The 22,340-nt window shown below is 38.9% G+C and overlaps 2 protein-coding genes across 2 annotated transcripts; one reads left to right on the plus strand and one right to left on the minus strand.

The window, feature by feature from the left end:
• The first annotated feature begins 150 nt into the window (after positions 1-150).
• LOC110049682 (sodium-coupled neutral amino acid transporter 7-like) lies at positions 151-19,517 on the plus strand. Its single transcript, XM_089298504.1, has 8 exons — positions 151-658; positions 4,387-4,585; positions 12,487-12,613; positions 13,408-13,500; positions 15,093-15,153; positions 15,747-16,009; positions 17,206-17,405; positions 18,371-19,517. Exons 1-8 carry the CDS (start codon positions 350-352, stop codon positions 18,532-18,534), a joined length of 1,416 nt encoding a protein of 471 aa, XP_089154630.1. The 5' UTR covers positions 151-349; the 3' UTR covers positions 18,535-19,517.
• On the minus strand, positions 9,964-11,317 carry LOC149106393 (uncharacterized). The gene has a single exon (XM_089298076.1). It carries the CDS (start codon positions 11,231-11,233, stop codon positions 10,289-10,291), a length of 945 nt encoding a protein of 314 aa, XP_089154202.1. The 5' UTR covers positions 11,234-11,317; the 3' UTR covers positions 9,964-10,288.
• Positions 19,518-22,340: the final 2,823 nt, after the last annotated feature.

The raw sequence follows: 22,340 nt of genomic DNA on the forward strand, positions 1-22,340 counted from the left end.
GTCACGTACCCGGCGCGGCGGCAAGACATAATGCACGTGAAAATCTCTTGTTCTGTTCATTAAACCTTTGGTTTGGTCCGTTCTCGTTGCCATTGCCGTCGTGTTTTGCGTAAAGTCCATGATATCAATATCGTGACGACTACAAAAATAAAAATAAGAAAACAAAAAACATTCCTTGGGTAAATGTGAACCAATCGAACGGCAGCTTGCTTATTACAAGATTGTGCAAGTCAATATGGTTACATAAGATTTGAGTCAGAACGATACAACTATCTGTGAGGTAAACTTTTTGTCGACTTCTTCGAAAATCGTAAGTGTCTTTTAAAACCTATTTCTAGCAACACATATCATGACGTTGGAAGAGGAAGCTCCTCTTGGAGTCAAGAACCCCCGAAGCAGTCAATACGAGAGCCTTTCTGACAGTAGTGCAAGAATGCTCGGCGTACCGATGTCTTCAAGTGCCAGAGAGCTAGACAATACTTTGAGTGTACAACAACCAGACGACAAACCACATGTACATGTAGAGTTCATAGAGGGACTGCCCATTTGGCGAGCAGCTTTGCTGGTTGTTAATTCAGCCCTTGGTGCTGGAATTTTGAACTTTCCCCTGGCTTATGCAGAGTGTGGTGGTATCACTACTGCCTTTACTATCCAAATGGTAGGTGTTTTTCTGAAACAAGTTTGAACGAAAATCCTGAGGCAGGGGGAATCCCATATGAAAAGGTTTTGGATGCTCGTCGTCTCGATTAGAGGTATAAATCAACGATTCTGGTCTCACTCAGGGGGTTCATGACAAAACGCAACTATTTTTAGCTGTCAAAGTATCTTTAAGGGTGCACTCGAAGAAATAATAATAATAATAGTAATTAAAAAACGCTCTTATTTCCTTTTCTAGACTCGATTTCCGCTGGTCGAGTTTCGTCTACTGGCGCGGGCTCCTTTTTTGAACAGCGGCTGGTAATCCGGCCCATTCCGTTTTAAAGTGGTATCTTTTAGGGGTCAAGTAAAAGCTCAAGCCATGCTCAGATTGGGTTTAATTCAAATTTTCCGACGAGCAGCCCCGACCTTTTTCGCATGGGAGTCCCCCCTGCCCGGGACGAAAATTCACTGAAACCAGGTTTTCCTTTATCTAGGGAACTCCTGATTTGAATTGTTATCATAGTTTTACAACATAATGAGATTAATACCAACTGTGTTGTTCTTTTGGTGGAAAGTTCACGTTATTACTGTCCGCTACAAACTTCAAATGATTGCAGACGAATCACGAGGTGGCATATGGCACGAAATCAGTTTGCGTGTTCTAATTTTTGGGATTTTTGCATCAGTTTTTTCACCATCCGCAAAAATACGTTTTCGCGAAAGAAAGTTCCCCCAAACATTTTTCTCTGCAAAAATGTACACTACTTGTGAAATTATGCATACAAACATCTCATGTAAAATCTTGGTGCCATTTATCAGAAAACGTCTCTTTCGTTCAGAAACAAAACTCGAGGGATATGTCTCTTCGTGTTGTTTCACTGGTCGATTGCATCATAGTTAGTGGAGGTTAGTCCCCTCCACTAACTATGATTGCATCATGTAGTTAAATACGAAAACATAACGAAAATGTTGTAACTCCAATTAAACGTGACTTCCTGATAATCGCAAAAAATTAAGAGCCAGTACTAAAAACCATTCTTTCACAATCGCAAAAATTGGTTTCTGCAAAATACAAAAATTTGTCGATTTCGTGCCACACGGTATGATACGCGCGTGACAGAACTCTCGCAGTATTTATAGTCCGACAGGTAGACTGGGTACTAGTAATTCCCGAGTGTTTATTTCGAAAGAGCTTTCCTTCGCAAGTTGGTTACAATGTTTTTTTCTAAATCGCTCTTTGGTGCTATCAAACGAGAGTCAGTGATTGCGCTCAACAGTCATAGTACTCGTACTGTGTCGGTCAGGGGTGTAAACTGCAGACTGCAGACAAGCTATGATATACACTGCAGACTACAGACTTTTTGAGTATATATTGCGTTATTTTCATTATCCCGTGCTGACCGTAGACATACTTATTCAGGCTAATCGCAGTGAAAGTCTGCACTCCACTTAAATAGCCTGAATATCACTCCAGTTAGCCTGAATATCACTCAGATTAGTCTAAGTGACGCTCCGGTTAGCCTGTTTACGGTTAGGGTTAAGGTTAGCTCTCATTGATGGAAATTGTAACACGATTCAGTCAACATGTCTGTAGTCTCAGTGGAGTCTGCATTTTACAACTGGTCTGCCATCTGCATTTTACCCTCAGTCTGAATTTTAACCCCGATTCGCAGTCTGCAGTCCGCAGTCCGCAGTCCGCAGTCCGCAGTCCGCAGTCCGCAGTCCGCAGTCCGCAGTCCGCAGTCCGCAGTCCGCAGTCCGCAGTCCGCTGTCTATTTTACACTGACCGGTACTGTGTTGAGGTACTGTGTTGAGTTACTGTGCAGAGTTACTCGTACAGTGCAGAACTTACATTATGCACAAGCTGTTTGTTAACTACAAGAGAAGATCAATCTACAAGTATGGTAACATCAATTGAGCAACACCAGTCAAGAATCGACTGTCACAAAGTGAGAGATGCCACATATGGTGTGTTAGAGTGTCTACATACAGTACAACATTGCTTGTAGGCCAAACTGACTGATGTGGAGGATAATCCAGGCCCTAAAATATTTGATATCATCAGTGCAACTACCACTGAATCTTTTGACTACAAACAGAAGCCATAATCGGGGACGGAGACCGTAAGCGCGCGCCATTTCTAGTATTGGGGCTGTCCCTGGCAGAGGGGCATTCTGTCTGTGCATGCACCAGATTTGAGTTTCGATGAGTGTAGCCGCTGGTGCGCGCCTGCACAAAGCGAGCGCTCGAACTCCCGTTCTTCGAAAACCAAAACAAAGTTGTGCGCAGTGGCGGTGCAAACAAAATTGTCCAAGAGAAAACAGTTTGCATTTTTAGACTCTGGCTTTCCTACCGAAGCCCAAGTGCCAAAGTAGAAACTGACAATTTTCCTACTCAATATCCCAGGATATCTACTCTAAATTAATATCCTTTATCCTGAAAATTCACCCTTTGTGCAACTGTATACCGACTGCCACTTGAAGAATCAGATTGAATCCTGAAACAAACATGGAGGCACTCTTCTGTCCAGTCACCACTACCCACTGGTCAAAATACAGTAGAACTTCTATTAAGTGACCACCTGTTAAGTGGCTAACCCCTGTTAAGCTGCCATTTATCAAATTAAGTCCCAAAATTGTTGTCAGGAAAATACCATAAATAAAACCTCTTTTAACAGGCCACCTCTATTGAGCACACAGCCACCTTTTGGTCATGCAAACGAAGGTTTTCTATTACCCTTACCCCTAATAAAGAGCCAGAGAAAAATAGGGGTTCAACTGGATACACGTACGACTACAAACCATCAACCAAATGGAATAGAAGAATACATAAGTCCACACAAGTACGCATTGCGCAGTGGTACCTGTCCTACATTTTGTGATATCTTCATGCTTAGGTGTAACCAACACTGTTTTCCGTGGTAGTACACCCCCCACAGTTTTGTCAGGTCACCCTCGCAATGCACCCCTACCCATGAAATAAGCATTTACGAAAAAAGGCAGTTGTTAGATTTTGAAACATTTCACTCAAAAAAGCATGGCCATGTTTGACATCTTGAATATCCCTCAACTTCTTGTTTTATGTCGGGAGCAAAAACCATTCACACATATCAGGCCTCTAAAGAGTAATCCAAAGATTGGGTTGTCCCGGACACAAAATATTGCTTTATAATATAACGATGGAAGTCGGCAATAATAGAAGAGATCATCAAAACATTGGTCCACAATGAATTAAAAATTTCTCATTTAACAGAAAATTAATCATTTTGCAAGACTTTAACCAATAAAATCATGATTCAGGAGAAAAAAAATGGTCATAGACATAGGAGCGTGCAACTCCCCTACTAAGCAAATGTCACGGCATTTTTACAGACCGGTCTAATTTTAGGCTTCTTTTCCCACGAAACAGGTCAGTTCTGGCAGGTCAGGTCAGCGCGCATCTGTAAGGGAAAAAATTGCTGGTTTTTTTTTTCTTAATCTTCTGGTGAGTCAAAAATTGAGTCTACTTGTGATTGGTCACTGAGATTCCTGTGGGGGTCTAAATAAGCGGTAAATTCAAACTTAAAATAGATCGGTCTATGAAAACGCCACGACAGGAATATGGCTGTGGTAGTTGCATGCTCCTAGGGATGGGCTCCTGATATTGTACATTTCATGTGCAAAATAAGGCCATCATGGCTCACAAAAGTACACCCCACTGACTTGTAAGTGATGAGAAATAGGATGTTTTCTTCTTCATCTTTTGCAGTGTTTATTAGTGTTCATAACTGGGGCATTCCCAATCCTGGCATACTGTGCGAATAAAAATGGATCACAATATTTTCAAGAAATTATCCGAGAGTTGCTAGGACCAAGAGCCTACTCTGCAACACAGATTGTAGTCCTGTTAAATATGTTCGGTGCCACTGTTGCATATATGATTTTGATTGGTGATCAGTTGGAAAAAGGTACGTGACCTTATTTTGCATACCAGTAGTCACTTGCTCACTCATACCAATAGGCCACGATCGATATATTGATATTCTAATATGGCTCCAAGGCTTTCAGGACAAACTTCTGTATTTGGCGTCGCTGTCTTTGTATCCAAGTCTCTTTTGGGAATTAAGAGACAAAAGAAACTTAAGAAAATTAGCAATTTTGACCCGAAAGCCTCGGAGCCATATTAGAATATTGATATATCGAACGCGGTCTATTACCCTGGGGGGGGGGGGGGGGGGGCATGTAGCGTAACAACGTAATCCTTCCACATCCGCCGACCCTTTGCCATGACCTGAATACTGCTCCAGCTTTTTCCCATCTGCTTCATTTCCTTCTCCACTGTACGCCACAGTATAATCTTTGCACGACCCCTCCTGTGCTTTCCCTCTGGCATCCAATGTAAGGCTTCTTGGTGGGCGACATGGCCATTCAACCTCCATTGCTTTCTCATCAGCTGCGGATTGTAGCCATTGATTTGATTCTACATCTTTATATAGTCTGGCCATTTATAAAAATGTATGAAGTTCCTTGAAGAAGCCTACAGGAGTCCATTCATCTAAAATGCTAACTAAAGGCAATCTCTAAGATCTCTAATTCATGGATAAAAACTAATCACAAGGTCATATTTGAAACGGACATGTTTCATGCAAATACATATTACAAGGGTGGTCAGATAGATTTTGAGGAGTTTGTATGTTGCATGGCACAGCATAAATTTTACAAAAAATATTTTAGAAAATCAATATACCGTAAATAATCACATTTTAGCCTATTTAGGTGGAAAACGTAATGAGCTGTTTTGATCGTTATTACTGAAACTGAGCCCCAGCATGCACACCGGATGAATTTGATAAGGTGGCCAAAGTTTTTTCTATGGTTAGGCCCACCGTCCACTCTAACCCATCACGAAAACGGAGCTTTTGGAAAATGCTCTTTAAACCAAAGGAATTTGAAAATGCCAACATCATGATAATAATGTAATTTTCCTGCCCAAGATTTCCTCAACCACAAATCCAAAATGACTTGTTATGTTGCATTTTCAAATTCCTCTTAGGCATAGTGTGGACGGGGCCTGACAGGAGGGGCCTGACAGGAGGGGCCTGATAAAGTGATGAGCTTGAAAAAAAATTAGCCTGCAGAACAAGCGTAATTTTTTTTGCATATTTTAGGCGAACAGAGGCAAAAGCAAGGCGAGCGCGAAGTGCAAGTCGCGCACGCGAGGGAAAGATTTTTTTTTTTTTTTTGTAATTTTTATTTTTTTCAACATTTTGGGTTATAATACATACAATACAACACAAGACATAACACTAGTTACAATACTTACAATACGTCATAACTACAATAGATTACATACAACAAATTATAATTACTAATCGTAGCCTAATTATACCTAAAGAATATACAATGCGTTGTTTACAATAGTGCAGCTACCCAAATACAGAAAAAAAAAAAAAAAAAAAAAAAAAAAAAAAAGAAAGTAAGTTAGTGACATGCTGAGAAGGAGAAATTACAAATTAAGCTCAACTATTATTAAGAGATGGCATTAGTTTTTCCCACTTTTTGTAATGTTTATAAAGTTGGTTATTTTTGGTAGCTATTTTTTTTTCAATGTAATAAACGGTTTTTGTCTTTGCTAAAAATATTGTTAATGTTGGTTTAATTTTATTTAATTTACATTTATAAATAAAAAACTTTCCTAGCAGTATCAAGTGATTCAGGATAATAAAGTCTTCGTTGTTGTTGAACACTCCAAACAATATATTTTCAAATGTCAAAGTGTCCAAAGATACATTCTGGTTTGAAAGCCAAGAAGAAAAAGCCCGCCAGAAGTCTTTTGTTGTATCACAATAAAAGAGCAAATGTTCGAGGGACTCGACCTCTTTCAAACAAAAGGTGCACATTGGTGATTCAGTCATTTTAAAACGGAATAACCTCTCATTTGTGAAAATTATATCGTTTAATAATTTATATTGGAACTCTCTAATTTTTGTTTCAAGTGTGACAGTGAATGGTAAAGAATAAATTTTTTTCCAGTCTTCTATAACCTCTGGATATTTGTCCTTCAACTTCCTTTTGGCGGTTGGAGGAGTTTGTTTCTTTGTTTTAAATCCTTTATACAAAAGTTTTGAAGAGGCTTTTAACAGATCCGATTTGGTTTCGTCGATATAAATATACACTGTATCCAAATGCTGTTGAGGATATAGTTGCTGATGTTGAATATGTGATTCTTTGATAATTAATCTCCATTCTTTTGGTATGGCATCTACAATTCCTATTAATTTGAAGTACTGGATTGGAGATAGATTCGCTTCCAACACTTTAGGGCTTTCAAGAAATTTACCCGTATCAGATAACAAGTCACCAATTTTAACAATTCCTTTAGTAAACAAATGTTTTTCAAAAAGAGATTTTCCGTGTATCACAATATTCCTATTATTCCAAATAATTTGGTCTACAACATCCTCATAGGTGGCTACCTTGGATTTCTTTAAATTACGAAATGCCTCTAGACACTCTTTGTAGAATATTGGAAGATGAACCGGTAGTTTACTAGTTTCAAAATCACAGAACAGGATAAGTTTTCCACCTATATTTCCAAAAAAGAAATCATCTAAAATAGTTTTCCAAGTGCTGTTGCTCTCTCCTAGATACTTTTTTAAGATCATCACTCTTTGAGCCGATATCATGGATTCAATATCAAGCATTTTTAGTCCTCCATTTTCAATATCATTGATAAGCGCGGTCCGTTTAATTTTATCGTTACCTTTCCAAATGAAACCGAAAATCAGTCTGTTTATCTCCTTGACAAGATCGTTTGATATTGAGATTGCAGTCGCTTTACTCAAAAATTTTGGAATAATGAAGGTCTTAACTATTTGAATCTTACCAATCAGGGTAAGACCCCTCCACTTCCACATACTCAGCGTTTTTTTAATAGATTTGAATATTGAGTCGAAGTTTGCTTTGTCTCGTGATGGTTTGTGATAGTCAAAAACGGTACCTAATATCTTGATTGATTTTCGCACTTTGTGAGTAAAGTCATTTTGTACTAGTTTATGTGGGCCGATACCAAAAACTTCTGTTTTATCGTCGTTAATTCGGAGACCAGAATGCAATGAAAAAACCTTTAAAGTTGTACAAAGTCGCGAATATGCATTTATGTCTTTTAGAAAACAAGTCATGTCATCTGCAAAAAGCGTGAGTTTGATCTCCACGTTTTTGACCATTATTCCTTGTATGGTTTTATCCTGCCTGATTTGACATGCGAGAACTTCCAAAGCTAAGATGAATAATAAAGGTGATAGAGGGTCACCTTGTCGTACACCACGATGGATACAGAAAAGATCTGTAGTAAAGCCGTTATTTAAGATACAGCTGGATATGTTTGTATAAAATGTTTTTACCCATTGTAAAAAATACGGTCCAAAATTGAATTTTTCCAATACTTTAAATAGATATGTATGGTCCAGAGAATCAAATGCCTTTTCAAAGTCAATTGCCATTAGAATACCTGTTGTATTTGTGAGTTTTGCCAATTCAAGTAAATCATCGATTGTTCTAACTGCATCAAATGTAGACCTTCCTTTGATAAAACCATTTTGATTATGGTGAATAAGTTCTGGCAGGATTGGCTCCAGCCTTCTAGCAAACGCTTTGGATGCAATTTTAACATCTACGTTGATCAGTGAGATAGGTCGCCAGTTCTTTATAAATCGTCTATCTTTATCTTTTTTCTCCAATAGGGTAATCATTGCCTGCTTTTGCGAAGTTGATAGTTGCCCGTGTTGGTGAGAGAAGTTTAGAGACTTTTCGAGATACTTTGCAACCACGTGCCAGAACGCCAAGTAAAATTCCACAGTTAAACCGTCACTTCCAGGTGTTTTGTTTTTCGGAAATGTCTTCAATGCTTCGTACAGTTCGGATCTAGTAAGTTGTTTATCTAAAGTCATTTTCTCTTCATCAGACAATTTTTTAGTATCCACTTCATTAAGGAAACGATCAATTGAGTTCTCACCTAAATTATACGAGTCTCTATCATAGAGTTTTTCATAGAAATCATGAATCTCTTTCATTATTTCTTTTGGGTCTGTTATATATGAATCATTATCCACGGATAATTTCCGTATACATGTCTTTTTCTTTTTAGCACTTTCTAAATTTAAAAAATACTTGCTATTCTTTTCGCCCTCTTCATACCAACTCACCCGAGATCTTATGATTGCTCCTTGTGTTATATAATCATAATGGCGTTCGTATTCTGATTTGAGAACTTCTAAATCGCAGAGATTTTCAGCACTTGGGTGTTCGTCACATTTTCGCTGACACTCTTTTAATCTAATTTCCAAATTTACCAGCTCTGACCTTCTCTCTTTTGCTTTCTTCTTACTATAACCAATCGTTTCATAGCGTATTTTATATTTTAAATAATCCCAGGTAACCCGCGGGTCTTCGATTTCTCTACTTTCGTCTACCCATTCACCGATTTTGTTTCTAATTAGGTCTACATATTCTTTATCTTCTGACAAACTTGCATTGAATTTCCAAAAAGACGGTCCATAGGTTGAGTTCTCTATACCATTAATGTACAACGTAATGGCGGAATGGTCAGATCTAATAGCAGGGATAATATCGACCTTATCAACCTCTTCTTGTATATTATTTGATATCAACCAATAATCTAACCGCCGTTGAATCATTGGAGTTTTCTGTCTCCAGGAGAAACGTTTTAATTTTGGGTTTCTGATTCTCCAGATGTCTATTAGGTCAAGAGAAAAACATAGATTTTCTATCTTTTTGGACGATTCTTTCAATTTTGGAGATCCTCCCGATCCATCCAAATCTGGGTCGCGGATAACATTAAAGTCACCACCTATTATTATTTTGCAATCAGTGTCAATTTCCAATTTGTCGAATTCGTTCTGTATTTCGTCGTAAAAGATGCATTGTTCGTTGGTCTTATTTGGCGCATAGATATTCAAAAATAAAAAAGATTGACCTTGAACAAGACCTTTTAGAATGATATACCGACCTAGATTATCTTGTTTACATACCTCAAATTTACAGTCAAGCCCTTCTTTGACTAGTGTTAAGACACCTCTGCTGTGTTCAGAACCATGACAAAAAAACAAGTCTCCTCTCCACTGGGATTTCCAGGTGTTTTCCACCTCGGGTGTGCTGTAGGTCTCTTGTAGAAAAATTATATCAGCTTTATCCTTCATACACCAATGAAAAAGTGCTTTTCGTTTATCAAAAGATCTTATCCCCCGAACATTTAAGGATAGGATACCAAAATTTAAATTAAGTTTTGTAACTTTTTAAGGACATATTTAAGTGAAAAGGCAAGCAGTTGCAGAGAATGAGATAGTAATCTTTAGTAGATGAGCTAATGAAAAAATTTGCATGTCTCTTGAACAAAAAAAAGGTAAAACTAATTAATATTGAAAAGGAAAAAGAAACAAAAGAAAAACATTTATAACACCTACAACTACAATTGAACATGTATGTAAAACAGTAGCCAGCGATAAAAGCTGTTAATTGCGCTACTAATGGAATAGGTCTTGCACGCATTGCGCTAACTAGATGACACGCATGCAGCTCCATTTTTAAGAACAAGTGTGAATGAGGCTTACATGTTATGAATACCTAGATAGAGAGTTTATGTTCCAAAGAAATTAGAAGATTCGTATACCCTCAATAAAAAGTTTGTCCGGCTCTGATCTTTTGAAGAACGCCGATTTTCCGTCTTCTTTTGCTTTTTTGAACTTAGGCATTAATTCCTTTCTGCGGTCCACAATTTCTTTCGGAAGGTCTGGCGATATTCCGAAACCAGTTCCTTTCAGCTTTCTTGCACTTGACATGACTCGCTCTCTGTCGGAGTATCGCAAAAAACGTGCGATTATTGGTCTTGGTTTTTCTTGCGATGGGTCGCGCTTGCCAATGCGGTGCACTCGTTGATACTCAAAAGAATCCGCCTCGCTGATGTTAAGTTCCTTCTGTATAAAGCCAATTAACACCTCTTTGACATTTTCTTCTGAGAGGTGGAAAGATTCAGCAATGCCGTAGAAGCGAAGGTTTTCCCGTCTTTGATACACCTCCATATACAACTTCTCGTTTCTTAAGGCCTCGATCTTTCCCTTGAATTTGTTTTCGGTGTTTACTGTATTTTCTTGGATAGTTTGTTCCAGAAGCTTTACTTTCTTCTTTAAATTTTCTATCTCTGTATTTGCGAACGACATTCCTTCATCTAACACCTTCAGTTTTGTTGTGACGTCCCTGCTGAAGCTTTCAAACTGCTCAGCTTTATCCTGTAACTTGTTAACCTTTCCATCGACCACTTTCACAAAACCCTCAAGGATGTCCAATTTCTTTTCCATGTTGTCTAACTTCTGCAGAACAAGGTCTAGCTTCGGCATTACAGAATTAGCCAACTCCACGGCAGCGGCGGTTTCGTCTTCTTCGCTCGATTGCACCGTGTCAGACATGTGCAACTTGACTTTGGCTTTCTTCTCCAACGGTGAAAGGGATTCTTCTTCCGACGAGTTGGATACACTTCTCCAAGTTGGCCCAGTTCTCTCTACATGAGTTTTTCGTCTGAACTTTTCTCCTTTTTCTGCCATGTAGAGGCCTCCATATACGAATTTTGAGCGGAGCTAGCAAAAACACGTCTATACTCTACCCATGCTCGGCCCAATCCCCCACGCGAGGGAAAGATGCAACTCGCGCTTCGCGCTTGCCTCGCTTTCGCCTCTGTTCGCCTAAAATACGCGAATAACGCCTGTTCTGCAGGCTAACGAAAAACTGAATGTGCTATGTGCACAGTACATTATAAGTAGAATTAACTATAATCAACTTAATTTTTATCAAAATTATGAGGCCAAATCCTGACATTTTATTTTAGGTCTCCTTGCCTTTAGAATTACCCTATCGAGTCAAGGGCTACTTGTTTTCTGATATCGATGTTTCTGTCCATACAAATTGGGCTATTACAAAGATCTTCATTCCTTCATTGCACTAAAAAAATCCTTGAATCAAAAAATAGTCAAAGTCACACAAGAGCAGGCCCCAAACAGACCAAAATGACGAATTGCTAAAGTTTCAGAACTGCAAACCATGCTTGTGCTTTGTCAGATGACTTTTAGAAGTTCTCCTGACCTCAGTGGAGAGTGAGAGACCAAAGATGATAGCAAGGCTTATGTTACTTAATAATTGAGAGGCGAAACCGGCATAATTTTGTATTTTTCCTTATCCCCATTTACACAGTGACTAGCCATGTCAAATCAACTGTTATGTTGTTTTAATGAGTCACTAACTGTCGCATCGCCTTATCTAGCCTGCGAACAGGCTCCCGGCGAGGACAGAAAAAATTTCGGCGAGCACGAAACAGAAGAATTCGGAGAGCAAAGCGATCGGGGCGGGCACCGGGAGCCTGTTCGCAGGCTACGTGTACGCCTTATCATTTTTTCCTCGAAAATTCCTCAACCATACACTGGGTGTGGCTCTCCTTATCAAGGAATAGTAATTAATATTTAAACTTTCTAAGCAATAGATCAAGGTGAATGGTGCATCTCGGCATGAAGCCAAAACCAAATTAGTCTGTGTCTGATGGGTTTATCCATTTTCTGAGGTTTCTGTGGTCTGAAGATCCGGCTTGTGATTGGTTATGACACAATAAACATTCCAGACACATTTCAATTAGGTGTTCACAATTTTCTTATTAGTTTGGCAGTAATCTGATCTCAAAATCTTGTCTCCTAGTCACTAAGCCTCAGTCCCAGATTTTCAAACAAGAGTCTTGACATCTCAGCGAATCTCGCATATACCATTTGTTGCCCCTTCAAATAATTCTGTAAGACGTTCTTTTTATTTCCAGTTGGAGAAGCTATCAACTCTCATCCTCACTGGTATTTAAGCCGGGAATTTCTGATGTGTGCCGTGTGTATCCTGCTTTTCTTGCCACTGTGTCTACCAAAGACCCTAAAAGTTCTTAGCTATTCAAGGTCAGTTGATGTTGACTAATATCCTTACAACGTTACTTTTAATTGATTGCAGAAGGATTGTATGCAAAAAGTCCTGAAAATATATATCAATTTGTGGGTCGATGTTCATTTTGTGCAGGATTGAGCTAGTTTTTGGCTGACTGATTTGCTTTTGACATGAAAAAGATTGTCCCGATATATTTATGTTGTTGTTGATTTGCACTTCGTTTTCGAGAACGGTTAATGCACAAACAAAAAACTGTTTCATGTGGCAAAGTCGCTGGAAAGCCTTTTTTTTGTATTAAATTTAGTCAGTTTACCTGTGCTTGAGTCATGTTCTCAATTTTTTCTCTTCTTCATGTTTGTTAAACAATAAAAATAAAACCTGCTTTAAATTTTGAACTCTTGTGGGGAAAAAGTGTTTTGAAACAGCAAGGGACTTAAAACAACTGTCTCAGTGTTATAGTCAGTCTTGAGATAATATGTGATTAATATGATGGATTGAGTTTAATCAGTCAATCAAACTATTACTCATTTATTTCTCCTTTCTGTAAAACTTGTGCCTTAATTCCATATGCTCTTTTTTACAAAAAAATATACAAGAATATGAAACCTCGCTGAAATTTCAATAATAAAATAATCTCAACAACTTTTTCAACGAATACAACTACATAAACTAATTAATAGGAAAATTTAATTTTCATAGATTCTGGTTTCTATAACAAGTAGCCTGTAACATGCCGTTTACTTGACTTTCTTGCTTTTTGCACTTAACAACTTACATTATTATCTGAATAGATTATTTTTGTTTTCAGTGTCCTTGGAACAGTTGGAGCTTTTTTTATTTGTGCAGTTGTTGCCGTGAAATACGCGGAAGGGTCTTATACAGTTAGTAAAGAATTTATTGAGTAAGTAACCTGTACAACTACACAATGAGTTTGCGTGGATGTTAAATGAGATGCACACAGCTGTGTATTGCTTTCTAACTGGCTGACATAGGAACTTACAATTAGCTTAGTCTCTGCATCAAGTCATTAAAATATTGTCACTGTTCGATACTGTATTTGATATCCCCTTAATTGCCTGCACATCCTTACCGAGAAGTAGACATTTATATTCTGTACTAGGAATCATGTTTGTCACTGAGAGTGCTTAATTAAATAATTAGTTAATCAAGGTCTCACACTCACTCATCCTCTTCGCCCCTTCGTGAGTGGAGCATAAGGCCAAGGTCTAAATGTAATTAATAGACCTGGGTATCACAAAGGTTTAAATAGGTAAAGTCTGCATGCGAGCCAAGTGGTCCACCAGGCTGGAGCTTATCCCGGTAATTCTGTAGCATGAAGCGACTAGCAGTGCATTTGTCTATCCCCCCCTGGAAAAGATGCTACTCCATTGCAGGTTTACCCTTTAAGTTTGCTGGCACCCATTTATACACCTGGATGGAGAGAGGCACAGTTGTAAGAGTAATTCAAAAAAAGTGCCCAAGAACACAATGCAATGTCTCCGACCAGGAACCTGCTCAATCCAGAGATGAGTGCACTAACCATGAGGCCACCTTCTTTATTTAGAGGATACATAGGCAGCTGATTTTGCAATCTTTTCTGAAGAACCAGAAGAATAGAGCTGTAGAGAAGCTGGCTGCGATCACACCTGAATTAACTCAATTCAGTGTGCGAGTTACCTATCCCACCAGGGGGGAGGGGACTCCCATATAAAAGGAACAGGGGTGCAGGGGTGCTCATCAGAAATTTTGAAAAAAACCCTAAAGAGGTACCAAGATCCTGTTTTGTGGGCGTGGCTTGAATTTCTTTTCACCTCTCAGAGGTTCCAATTCTAAAACAACACATGATCTCCTGTCATATTTTTTTGGCTAAATGGTACCGCAAAAGCCCCTGCTGTGGACCTCTAGAGGCTGAACACCCTAAGAGGCACCAAAACGACAAGCACCCCCAGTCTTTTTATATGGCAGTCCTTCCCCCCCCCCCCCCCCCCGCCCCAAGGTTCTCCAACCATTAAGGGTTGCAGATTCACTGAGTGACTATATATCCTCTCATGTTAAGTACGGAGGCTGTTTAGATTGTGTCATATCTAGTGTGATCATCCAAGTCGGGGTAGACTGATGATGATTCTGCTCAAGTTGTTGTTTCAAGACTAGCCTTGGCTGATCACAGTAGACATAGAACTGCTGAATAGAAAACCCGGCGTTCAAATTGCCTATCAAGTTGACATATATATTAGTGCAGCCAAAGGCCGGGCACTGGGTAAATCGAATCGCTCTGAGGCTGACTTTGTCTGCTTTGTTTGGCCTTCTAGAGGAACGTTTTTCACCTTATAAAGAAGTTCAGTTCAGAAAGTTTTGCCTGCCTGTGAAAACCACTTGTTTTCCTGCTGAAAATGTTAATGAAATCCCTGCACGTGTCAAAAAGAACTTTCACTCTTTATACATGTAAATATCAGTGAATGAATCTTTATTTCATTTGTTGCTGTTGTATTTTAGAGTAAAAGTGCCATGGACAAAGGCATTTGCTGCACTTCCGACAATTTGCTTTAGTTTCATGGTTTGTATTTTTTATGTCTATCAAGAAGTTTTACTTGTGTCGTGTAAGGTTCATTAGGTCTTCAATGTTTTGTTACATCGCAACTTTTGTCTCTAATGTGCCTCCAAGAATTAGCGCTGCGACTATTTTGTTCCATTATAAGCAAATAATGCTCTCTTCAAACTTATCAATTAGGTCATCTTTTTGCCATTAGAATACATTATTTTCATGATTGTATTCATAAGTATTTAAGCCACCACTCTAGGGAATTCACGTAAGTCTCATCGTGCTTTGGTGACTAGAAGAAAAGAAATGATTTATTCCTGTGTGATTTCTTTTATTTCATTCCCAAAGCCTCGGAGCCATGTTAGAATTTTAATAAATCGAAACAAGCTTATTAAACAGGAGTTTCAATAGCTGATCTTTTCTTCAGAAGGACGTAATGATAATAATAAGGTGGTCATATAAAAGCTTAATTGATAGGGTTCTACTGAACAGTGTACTGTTTTATAAACTTCAAGTGTTATTTTTGTTTTTTTGCCATTAAATTTCATTGAGTGTTCTATAGTGTTGCATTAAGTTGCTAATTCAGTATTATATATAAATATTTCCAGTGTCATGTACCTTCTGTAGCTGTGTATACAGAACTCAGGAGACCAAGTGTACCTAGATTTGGAATTGTTACTGTCATCGCAATGACCATTTGCAATACAGTTTACACCTTGACTGGTTCATTTGGCTACTTAACATTTGGCACAACTGTTAAGAGTGACGTGCTTTTGAGTTATGACTCTAACGACGTTTTGGTGAATATTGCAAGAGTCGTGTTATCTGTCATGGTCTTGTCAACAGGAGCAATGGTTACTTTTTGTGGAAGGTAATCCTGATTGTGTAGTTCCAGAGAATATCAATACCTCCCCCACTGAGGGGATTTTTTCTTATACCTCCCGTTTACCCCTCTAGAAATTCCAATTAAGCTTGATACAATTCTTTAATGATTTCAAAGATTAAAGTTTAAGTTGGAACTTTTGTGCTAACAGGAGCCATAATCGGGGACTCCGTCCCCGATTGTGGCTCATGGCCGGTGCTAATTCTTTGTGCCTTAAAACCGTTACTGCGCTCGTAATTCGCTTGTCTCGTCATGCCTTTAATGGTGTGCTATTGAGTAATGAACTGAACACCAACAGCGCTAGTGGCCTGACTGTCACAACTTTGCATCAAGTTAGTGATATTGAATATTCATCTATAGATCATTTTCTCACGTTTTATGAAAAGGATGGCAACATTTGGAATTACAGTCGAACTTCTCCACAATAGCTACCCGTTGGGGACAGAGGAAAGTGGGAGGTGGTGCAACATTCTCAAAAAAATATTTTAGCATATAAATAAGTCACACAATCAAAACACATCAAAAAAAAAAACAGAAACCAAACAGAAACAGAGACCAGCTACGCGCAGTACGGATCCAAGTTTCGTAACCTTTTACAACAAAAAAAAATGGGGTTTTGTTTGCAACTGGCTTCAGTCATTGATTATCTGGCCATTGTTGAGGGCTTTTTGTGCTAGTTGGGGTGCGCTTTGGTAACCATTGCCGTTGTGGAGAGGTGGCCGTTACAGAGAGATTAAAATAAGAGTGGGTGTATGGACTGTCTGTTGGTACAAAGGAAAGTGGCTTGAAGAGAGAATTGGCTGTTACAGAGGTGGCCGTTATAGAGGTTCGACTGTATTTATGCAACAAACCCAGTTCTATAACATATAACAAGATAGGTTGCCTCTGTTTACTCATCTATCGAATATATCTGGCTAAAACCTGGGGAGACCATGTTGAGTTTCTTCTGCAAACTTTTAAAAGTCAGGGTATATTTTTCCACAGTCATGTTCTATCCTTAAAACAAAGTCAGTGTCACCCATTTTCACAAAAATGTCTCAAAGTGTCTTTTTCCACATGCTTTATGTATCTCTGACACATGTACAAGTCAATCATTATCGGACTGCAGTACAAGTTTGATATAAATCTTTTTATTGGAAGATTTTCTTGATTATTTAAATTTGATTCAAGCCTGTGTCTTACAGGAGCTGTCTAGAGGGATTGTATCTGGCAGCCTTCAGAATGCCTCCATCCTTTGCTGAGAAAAACGAATCAACACGACGTATTGTACAAACGTTAGTTTGGTTTACACTGGCCCTCATTACTTCTTTGTATGTAACAGACATACAATATGCGATAGATCTTATTGGCGGAATGACAGCATTGTTTATTTTTTTCTTCCCAGGTAAGCAAATCACTTGTAATGCAGAAGTATAATTTGAATGAAACTACGATAAGATTATTGAATGACTTCGATTGAGTCCAGAGGCTCTACCAGAAACTGTTGAAAGTTTGATTTTTAACCAATAAAAATTGTACAATTCAGTATAATGTGCTGCCCTGAAAAAATTGAGACTTTCTTTCACGGCTTTACCGTAACCTTATTATCGCACCTTATGGACAAAGTTGTTTCATGTTCTTTCCCCCAAGGACATCAAACTTCTCTACACTCACAAATTATACAATGAGCATTGATTGTCTGTTATTTGTGGCCTTGTGGAATTGAGGTACAGTTGAAACTTGTACGCGACCACCCAAAATGTCAAGTGTAAATGGTCGCTCAATATGGGAGGTGTGGTCGCTTAAGAGATGAAAGAGTGGAGGAGAGTGGGGGATGAAAGTCTTGATTTCTTACTTTAGTGGCCTAGCTTAAACGGTTTATTGCCTAAAATGCGAATCATCCTTTAGCAATCACAAAACTACAGTTGAACACGCTTGCATTTACACTGTGCATTTATTGAGGAAGGCACATTGTGCTCAGATATAAGTCCCATCAGGGTTGCGTAGCGTCACACTATACAATTTATGTTTGACGAGATGAGATCATGGGTCAAATAGTCGCTTACCAGAGGTTTAAAGCAATAATTAAATAACAAATTGTAAGCCTGAAAAGTGGCCGCAGTCCGGTTCTTATGAGAGGCAGCCACTTACGAGAAGTTTCCACTATGGTGTTTTCACTTAAGAACTTCGGTATTTTGGGAAAGTGGTATATATAGCTTACGGTCACTTACGAGAGGAAGTCACTCAGGGAGGTTTGACTGTATTTCGGGGTCTTTCCATTTTTCTGTTATTATTGCTGCATGCTACATATATTTATCATTTCACTGACTCATTCTTTTGATTCTTTTTGCTCTATTTTTTTGTTTTCAGGCATTTTTCTTGTTCAAGAAATGCTTCAGTATTCATTTCTCACAGCCACAAGAAAACTGTTGATTGTTCTTGGTCTCTGGTATGTTTTTGTTGGAGTGTTTATATTTGCAGAATCTGAAATGTTAGCCATAATGGAGGACATCAAAGGAAAAGGCTTGTACTAAGCTGATCACCATGGTGCCCAGCCGTTACTTTGCCAGCTTGCCCTGATGACAAACCAGTTTACACTACAAGTGCAGGATAACAAACTCTAAATGCCTGATCGATTATAATGAACAAACCCAGAGGTTTCATTAACGTGTAACTGTAAAATTTACTTACGTGCAAGTGTAAAAATATGTACAAATTGTAAAATATTGCACAATACAGTTAACCAACCGCTGTATCATTGTGATGTTATTTGGTCTAACGCTAACAAAACAAGTCTCTAGAGACTTCTTAGATTACAAAAGCGAGACGCTCACCTTATTCTGGTGAAAAGGATCAGAGAGGAATGCACTGAGTTTATTCCAGTGTCTTGGTTACTGCCCTTCCTATCTTGACAAGATTTTTCCTATTTACTCCCAAATTCATAGTCATTACACTTGAAGGAACAATTACATTCATAAGGCTAGGATTTCATCTCAATCTGGTGTAGAATCATTTTTGACTTGGAAAATAACATTTTCCAAGTACTTTGTGGTAACGTCTCGCACTAGGATGACTTCATGAATGTTTTCAACTTTGTCAAATCTCCTCGTGTATTCTCTTACTGTTGCGTTCTGCATTATTTCTTATGCCACTGGGATTTAACTTCATTCATCGCCTCTCTAGCTCGATACATCATGTTTCGACATAATTTGCTTGTTTATACACCTAATTAGCCTTGATACATAAGCTGTCCACTTGTTTTGATCTAACTACATGACTATGGCTCTGAAATAGAGCCAAAATATTGTGAAAACCTTTTTGCATTGTGGTAAACCAAATTACTTGGTTTTCAACAATGTTAACAATCTTACTACCTGCTAAGTTATATAGAGTCTATATCAGAATCTTGACATTTTAATCTGAACATCTCTTTGTATAAAAAGAATTTCTCAAGAATTACTGGTCAGGGGTTTATTGTAGATTTCATGTATAAATATAATTAAAATTTTATGATTAACTGTGGGTTGTATTGGTATTTTATTGTTAAATTTACTTAGCTTAAGCTTTTTATACAGCTTCAATGTAAATCAGCGCGTAACGGTGAAAATTGTCGGATAAATAGTTAAAAAACGTTTAACCTTTTCAGGGGGAAGGCAACTAGTTTTCAAAGCCAGGCAAAACTTGGTGAGCTGGACCTCTTCGTAAGAAAAACATTCCTTTAGATGATCAAACCAGCCAGGCAAAATCAACCTCGCAGCTGATCAATTTGCCCAGCACTTAGGGAAAACCCCAGCAAACCTTGTCAAACAAGCCATTTGACCACAAAACGGACGTTACACTTTTTCACATACATGCAACTTTCTATCACATTAAACTGGAGACTGTACCATGTCATGAATTACATACTGCGGCGTAACCATAACCATAACCGTAACCGTACTTATGGAAAATATGCACATCAATACCACCTTCGTGGAAGGCGTTAAAGGGGAGGCGAAGCACCGATGGACGGAGGGGGACTGGTAGAAAGGAAGAACGACTGCTATAAGAACCCCCTTTTGTGCATTTCTGTGTTCGCTGGCGAACACGAAATTCCTATTGGCTAATATTGAGTAACTTATTAAGAGCGTAAATCCGACAATATCAAGAATCGGTCGACAGAAGCGAAATAACGAATTTTTTCTTCCCCAATTATGGCTCCTGATTTGACTAAAAGAACCCATTTGCTTAACTGTTTTCGGAATTGACATCAAAAGGTTCGATTTCCTTTTCTTTTCTTCAAAATTTGCAAAACTTGAAAATTCGGCCACAGGGCCTTCAGCGGCGGCCATGAGACTTGAAATTTGGCACATGTTTAACATACTCGTATGGACGTACCAAACGTTTTCTTAACATGTCCTTTACACAGTTTGTGGGGCATCTCTTAAACTTTGAATGGGGTGAATGGGGTGCTCCCTCGTTATAGAGTTTCAGCTTGTAATTGTCTTCCATACAGGAAAAGGTAAGTTTGTCTCTTAGTCTAACGGATTGCTCGTAGTACTTGTACTCGGCGGCTCTTTCTTTCACCGTCACGACCCATAAATCGAGGGTCTGTGTCGGCTCGCGTCGGCTTGAGGTGTCCGCTTATTGCAGGTTTTGTGCAACAAAATGGCTTAATATTGGTGTCCGCGTCCGCTTAACAGAGGTGTCCGCTGAATGCAAGTTTATTTTACAGAAAATGTGGGAAGAAAATTTAGGGACTCAAGCTGGTGTCCGCTTAATAGAGGGTGTCCGCTTAATACAGGTTTCACTGTGGTAAGAAGATCCTTTTTCTGAAACCATGCTGGGTCCGGAAAGGCACCGAGGCAACAGGCGTTAACACAACATGTTTTAGTGGTCTTTTTAGATGCGACCGCTTCATACAGCCAGCCCCACTACCGCTAGTCAGCGGAATTCATGTTACTACAGTCATGTGTCAAGTGGTCACTTGCCAGAGGTGTAAAGTAATAACTATATTGCAAACTGTCAGTCCAAAAAGTGGCTTTTGATATTTTGGGATAGTGTTAGCTTACGGGAGCCAGTAGTCATGCAGTAACGAGAGTGGTGTTGAGAGTTAAACGCACAGGGAGATTTGACTGTATTTCATGATCGTTCCATTTTTTGTTATTTTTGATACATGTTATATTGATCATTCACCAAATCGTCCGTTTGATTCTTTTTGTTCCATTTTCTTTGTTTTTCAGGCATATGTCTTGTTCAAGAAATGCTTCAGGACTTATTTCTCACGACCACAAGAAAGTCGCCAATTGTCCTTGGTCTCTGGTATGTCTGTTGGAGTGTTTATATTTGCAGACTCTGAGGTGTTAGCCATAATGGAGGACATCAAAGGAAAAGGCTTGTACTAAAGCTGACCACCATGCTTCAAGGTAGCATTTTCGTGCTTCTGTGGCGCCCAGCAGTTACTTTGCTAGCCTGCCCTGATAAATTACAATATTTTGCTGAGAGGAAGCGACATCAGCCTTAGCCGTGCGGGTCCTCTATCCTAGTCGAATAGTTGGTTTTCACATGACTTCACTAAAATTCAAATTATAAAACTATTGATCTTCCTGAGATTTTACTTTAATGATGTATAAGAGCAGCTGAAAACTAATTTTCATACACATTTTCGCTCCGAATGGGTTCTTGGTTTTGTGATACACTACGCTTGAATTTCGAACCTTTTGCGTGACGCGGCATTTACATGACGGCGTCATGATGGTTGAAATAGCGACTTATTTCGGGGAATTTGGCTATCTGAACAGTTCATGTCTTAGAAAAAGTATTATTTTAATGTTTTAGAGTTCCTCGAGGGATAAATTCACGCTTTTGTAGCAAAACTCAGTAACAGATGTTTCTGTTGGTTTCCGGCCGCCATGTTGGTGCCCATACGGATGGGCACCAGCATGGCGTCTCCATACAAATCTCTATAAATTTGGGTAAAACATTTCTCCGCATATCTTGCATAAGAATAATTTCTGTGACCAGACTCTTGGCGAGAGTCTTTGCATATTTACCTTCTTTCATTTCCCATATTCTGGACTTTATCTATTGAACCGTTCTGATTTTTATTTTGATCTATTTTGAATGGCGTGACACTGAAAACCAGCAATTGGAATTTGGGGATGCTGGTTTTTGTGGAGGGAGGAAAACTGGAGAACCCGGAGAAAAACCCTCGGAGCAAGGCGAGAACCAACAACGAGCTCAACACACTTATGGCACCGGGCCGAAATCGAGCCCGGGCCACTCTGTGTTAATTAACTTAGTGTTTTGGTTTGCCGTTTTATTTTCCATTGTAAATGATTGCATGCCTTAGTCATCGTGA

This window comes from Orbicella faveolata, unplaced genomic scaffold (assembly GCF_042242905.1).
Source record: "Orbicella faveolata isolate gen_17 unplaced genomic scaffold, um_ofav_v1 contig_3, whole genome shotgun sequence".
In the NCBI taxonomy this organism is placed as follows: domain Eukaryota; kingdom Metazoa; phylum Cnidaria; class Anthozoa; order Scleractinia; family Merulinidae; genus Orbicella; species Orbicella faveolata.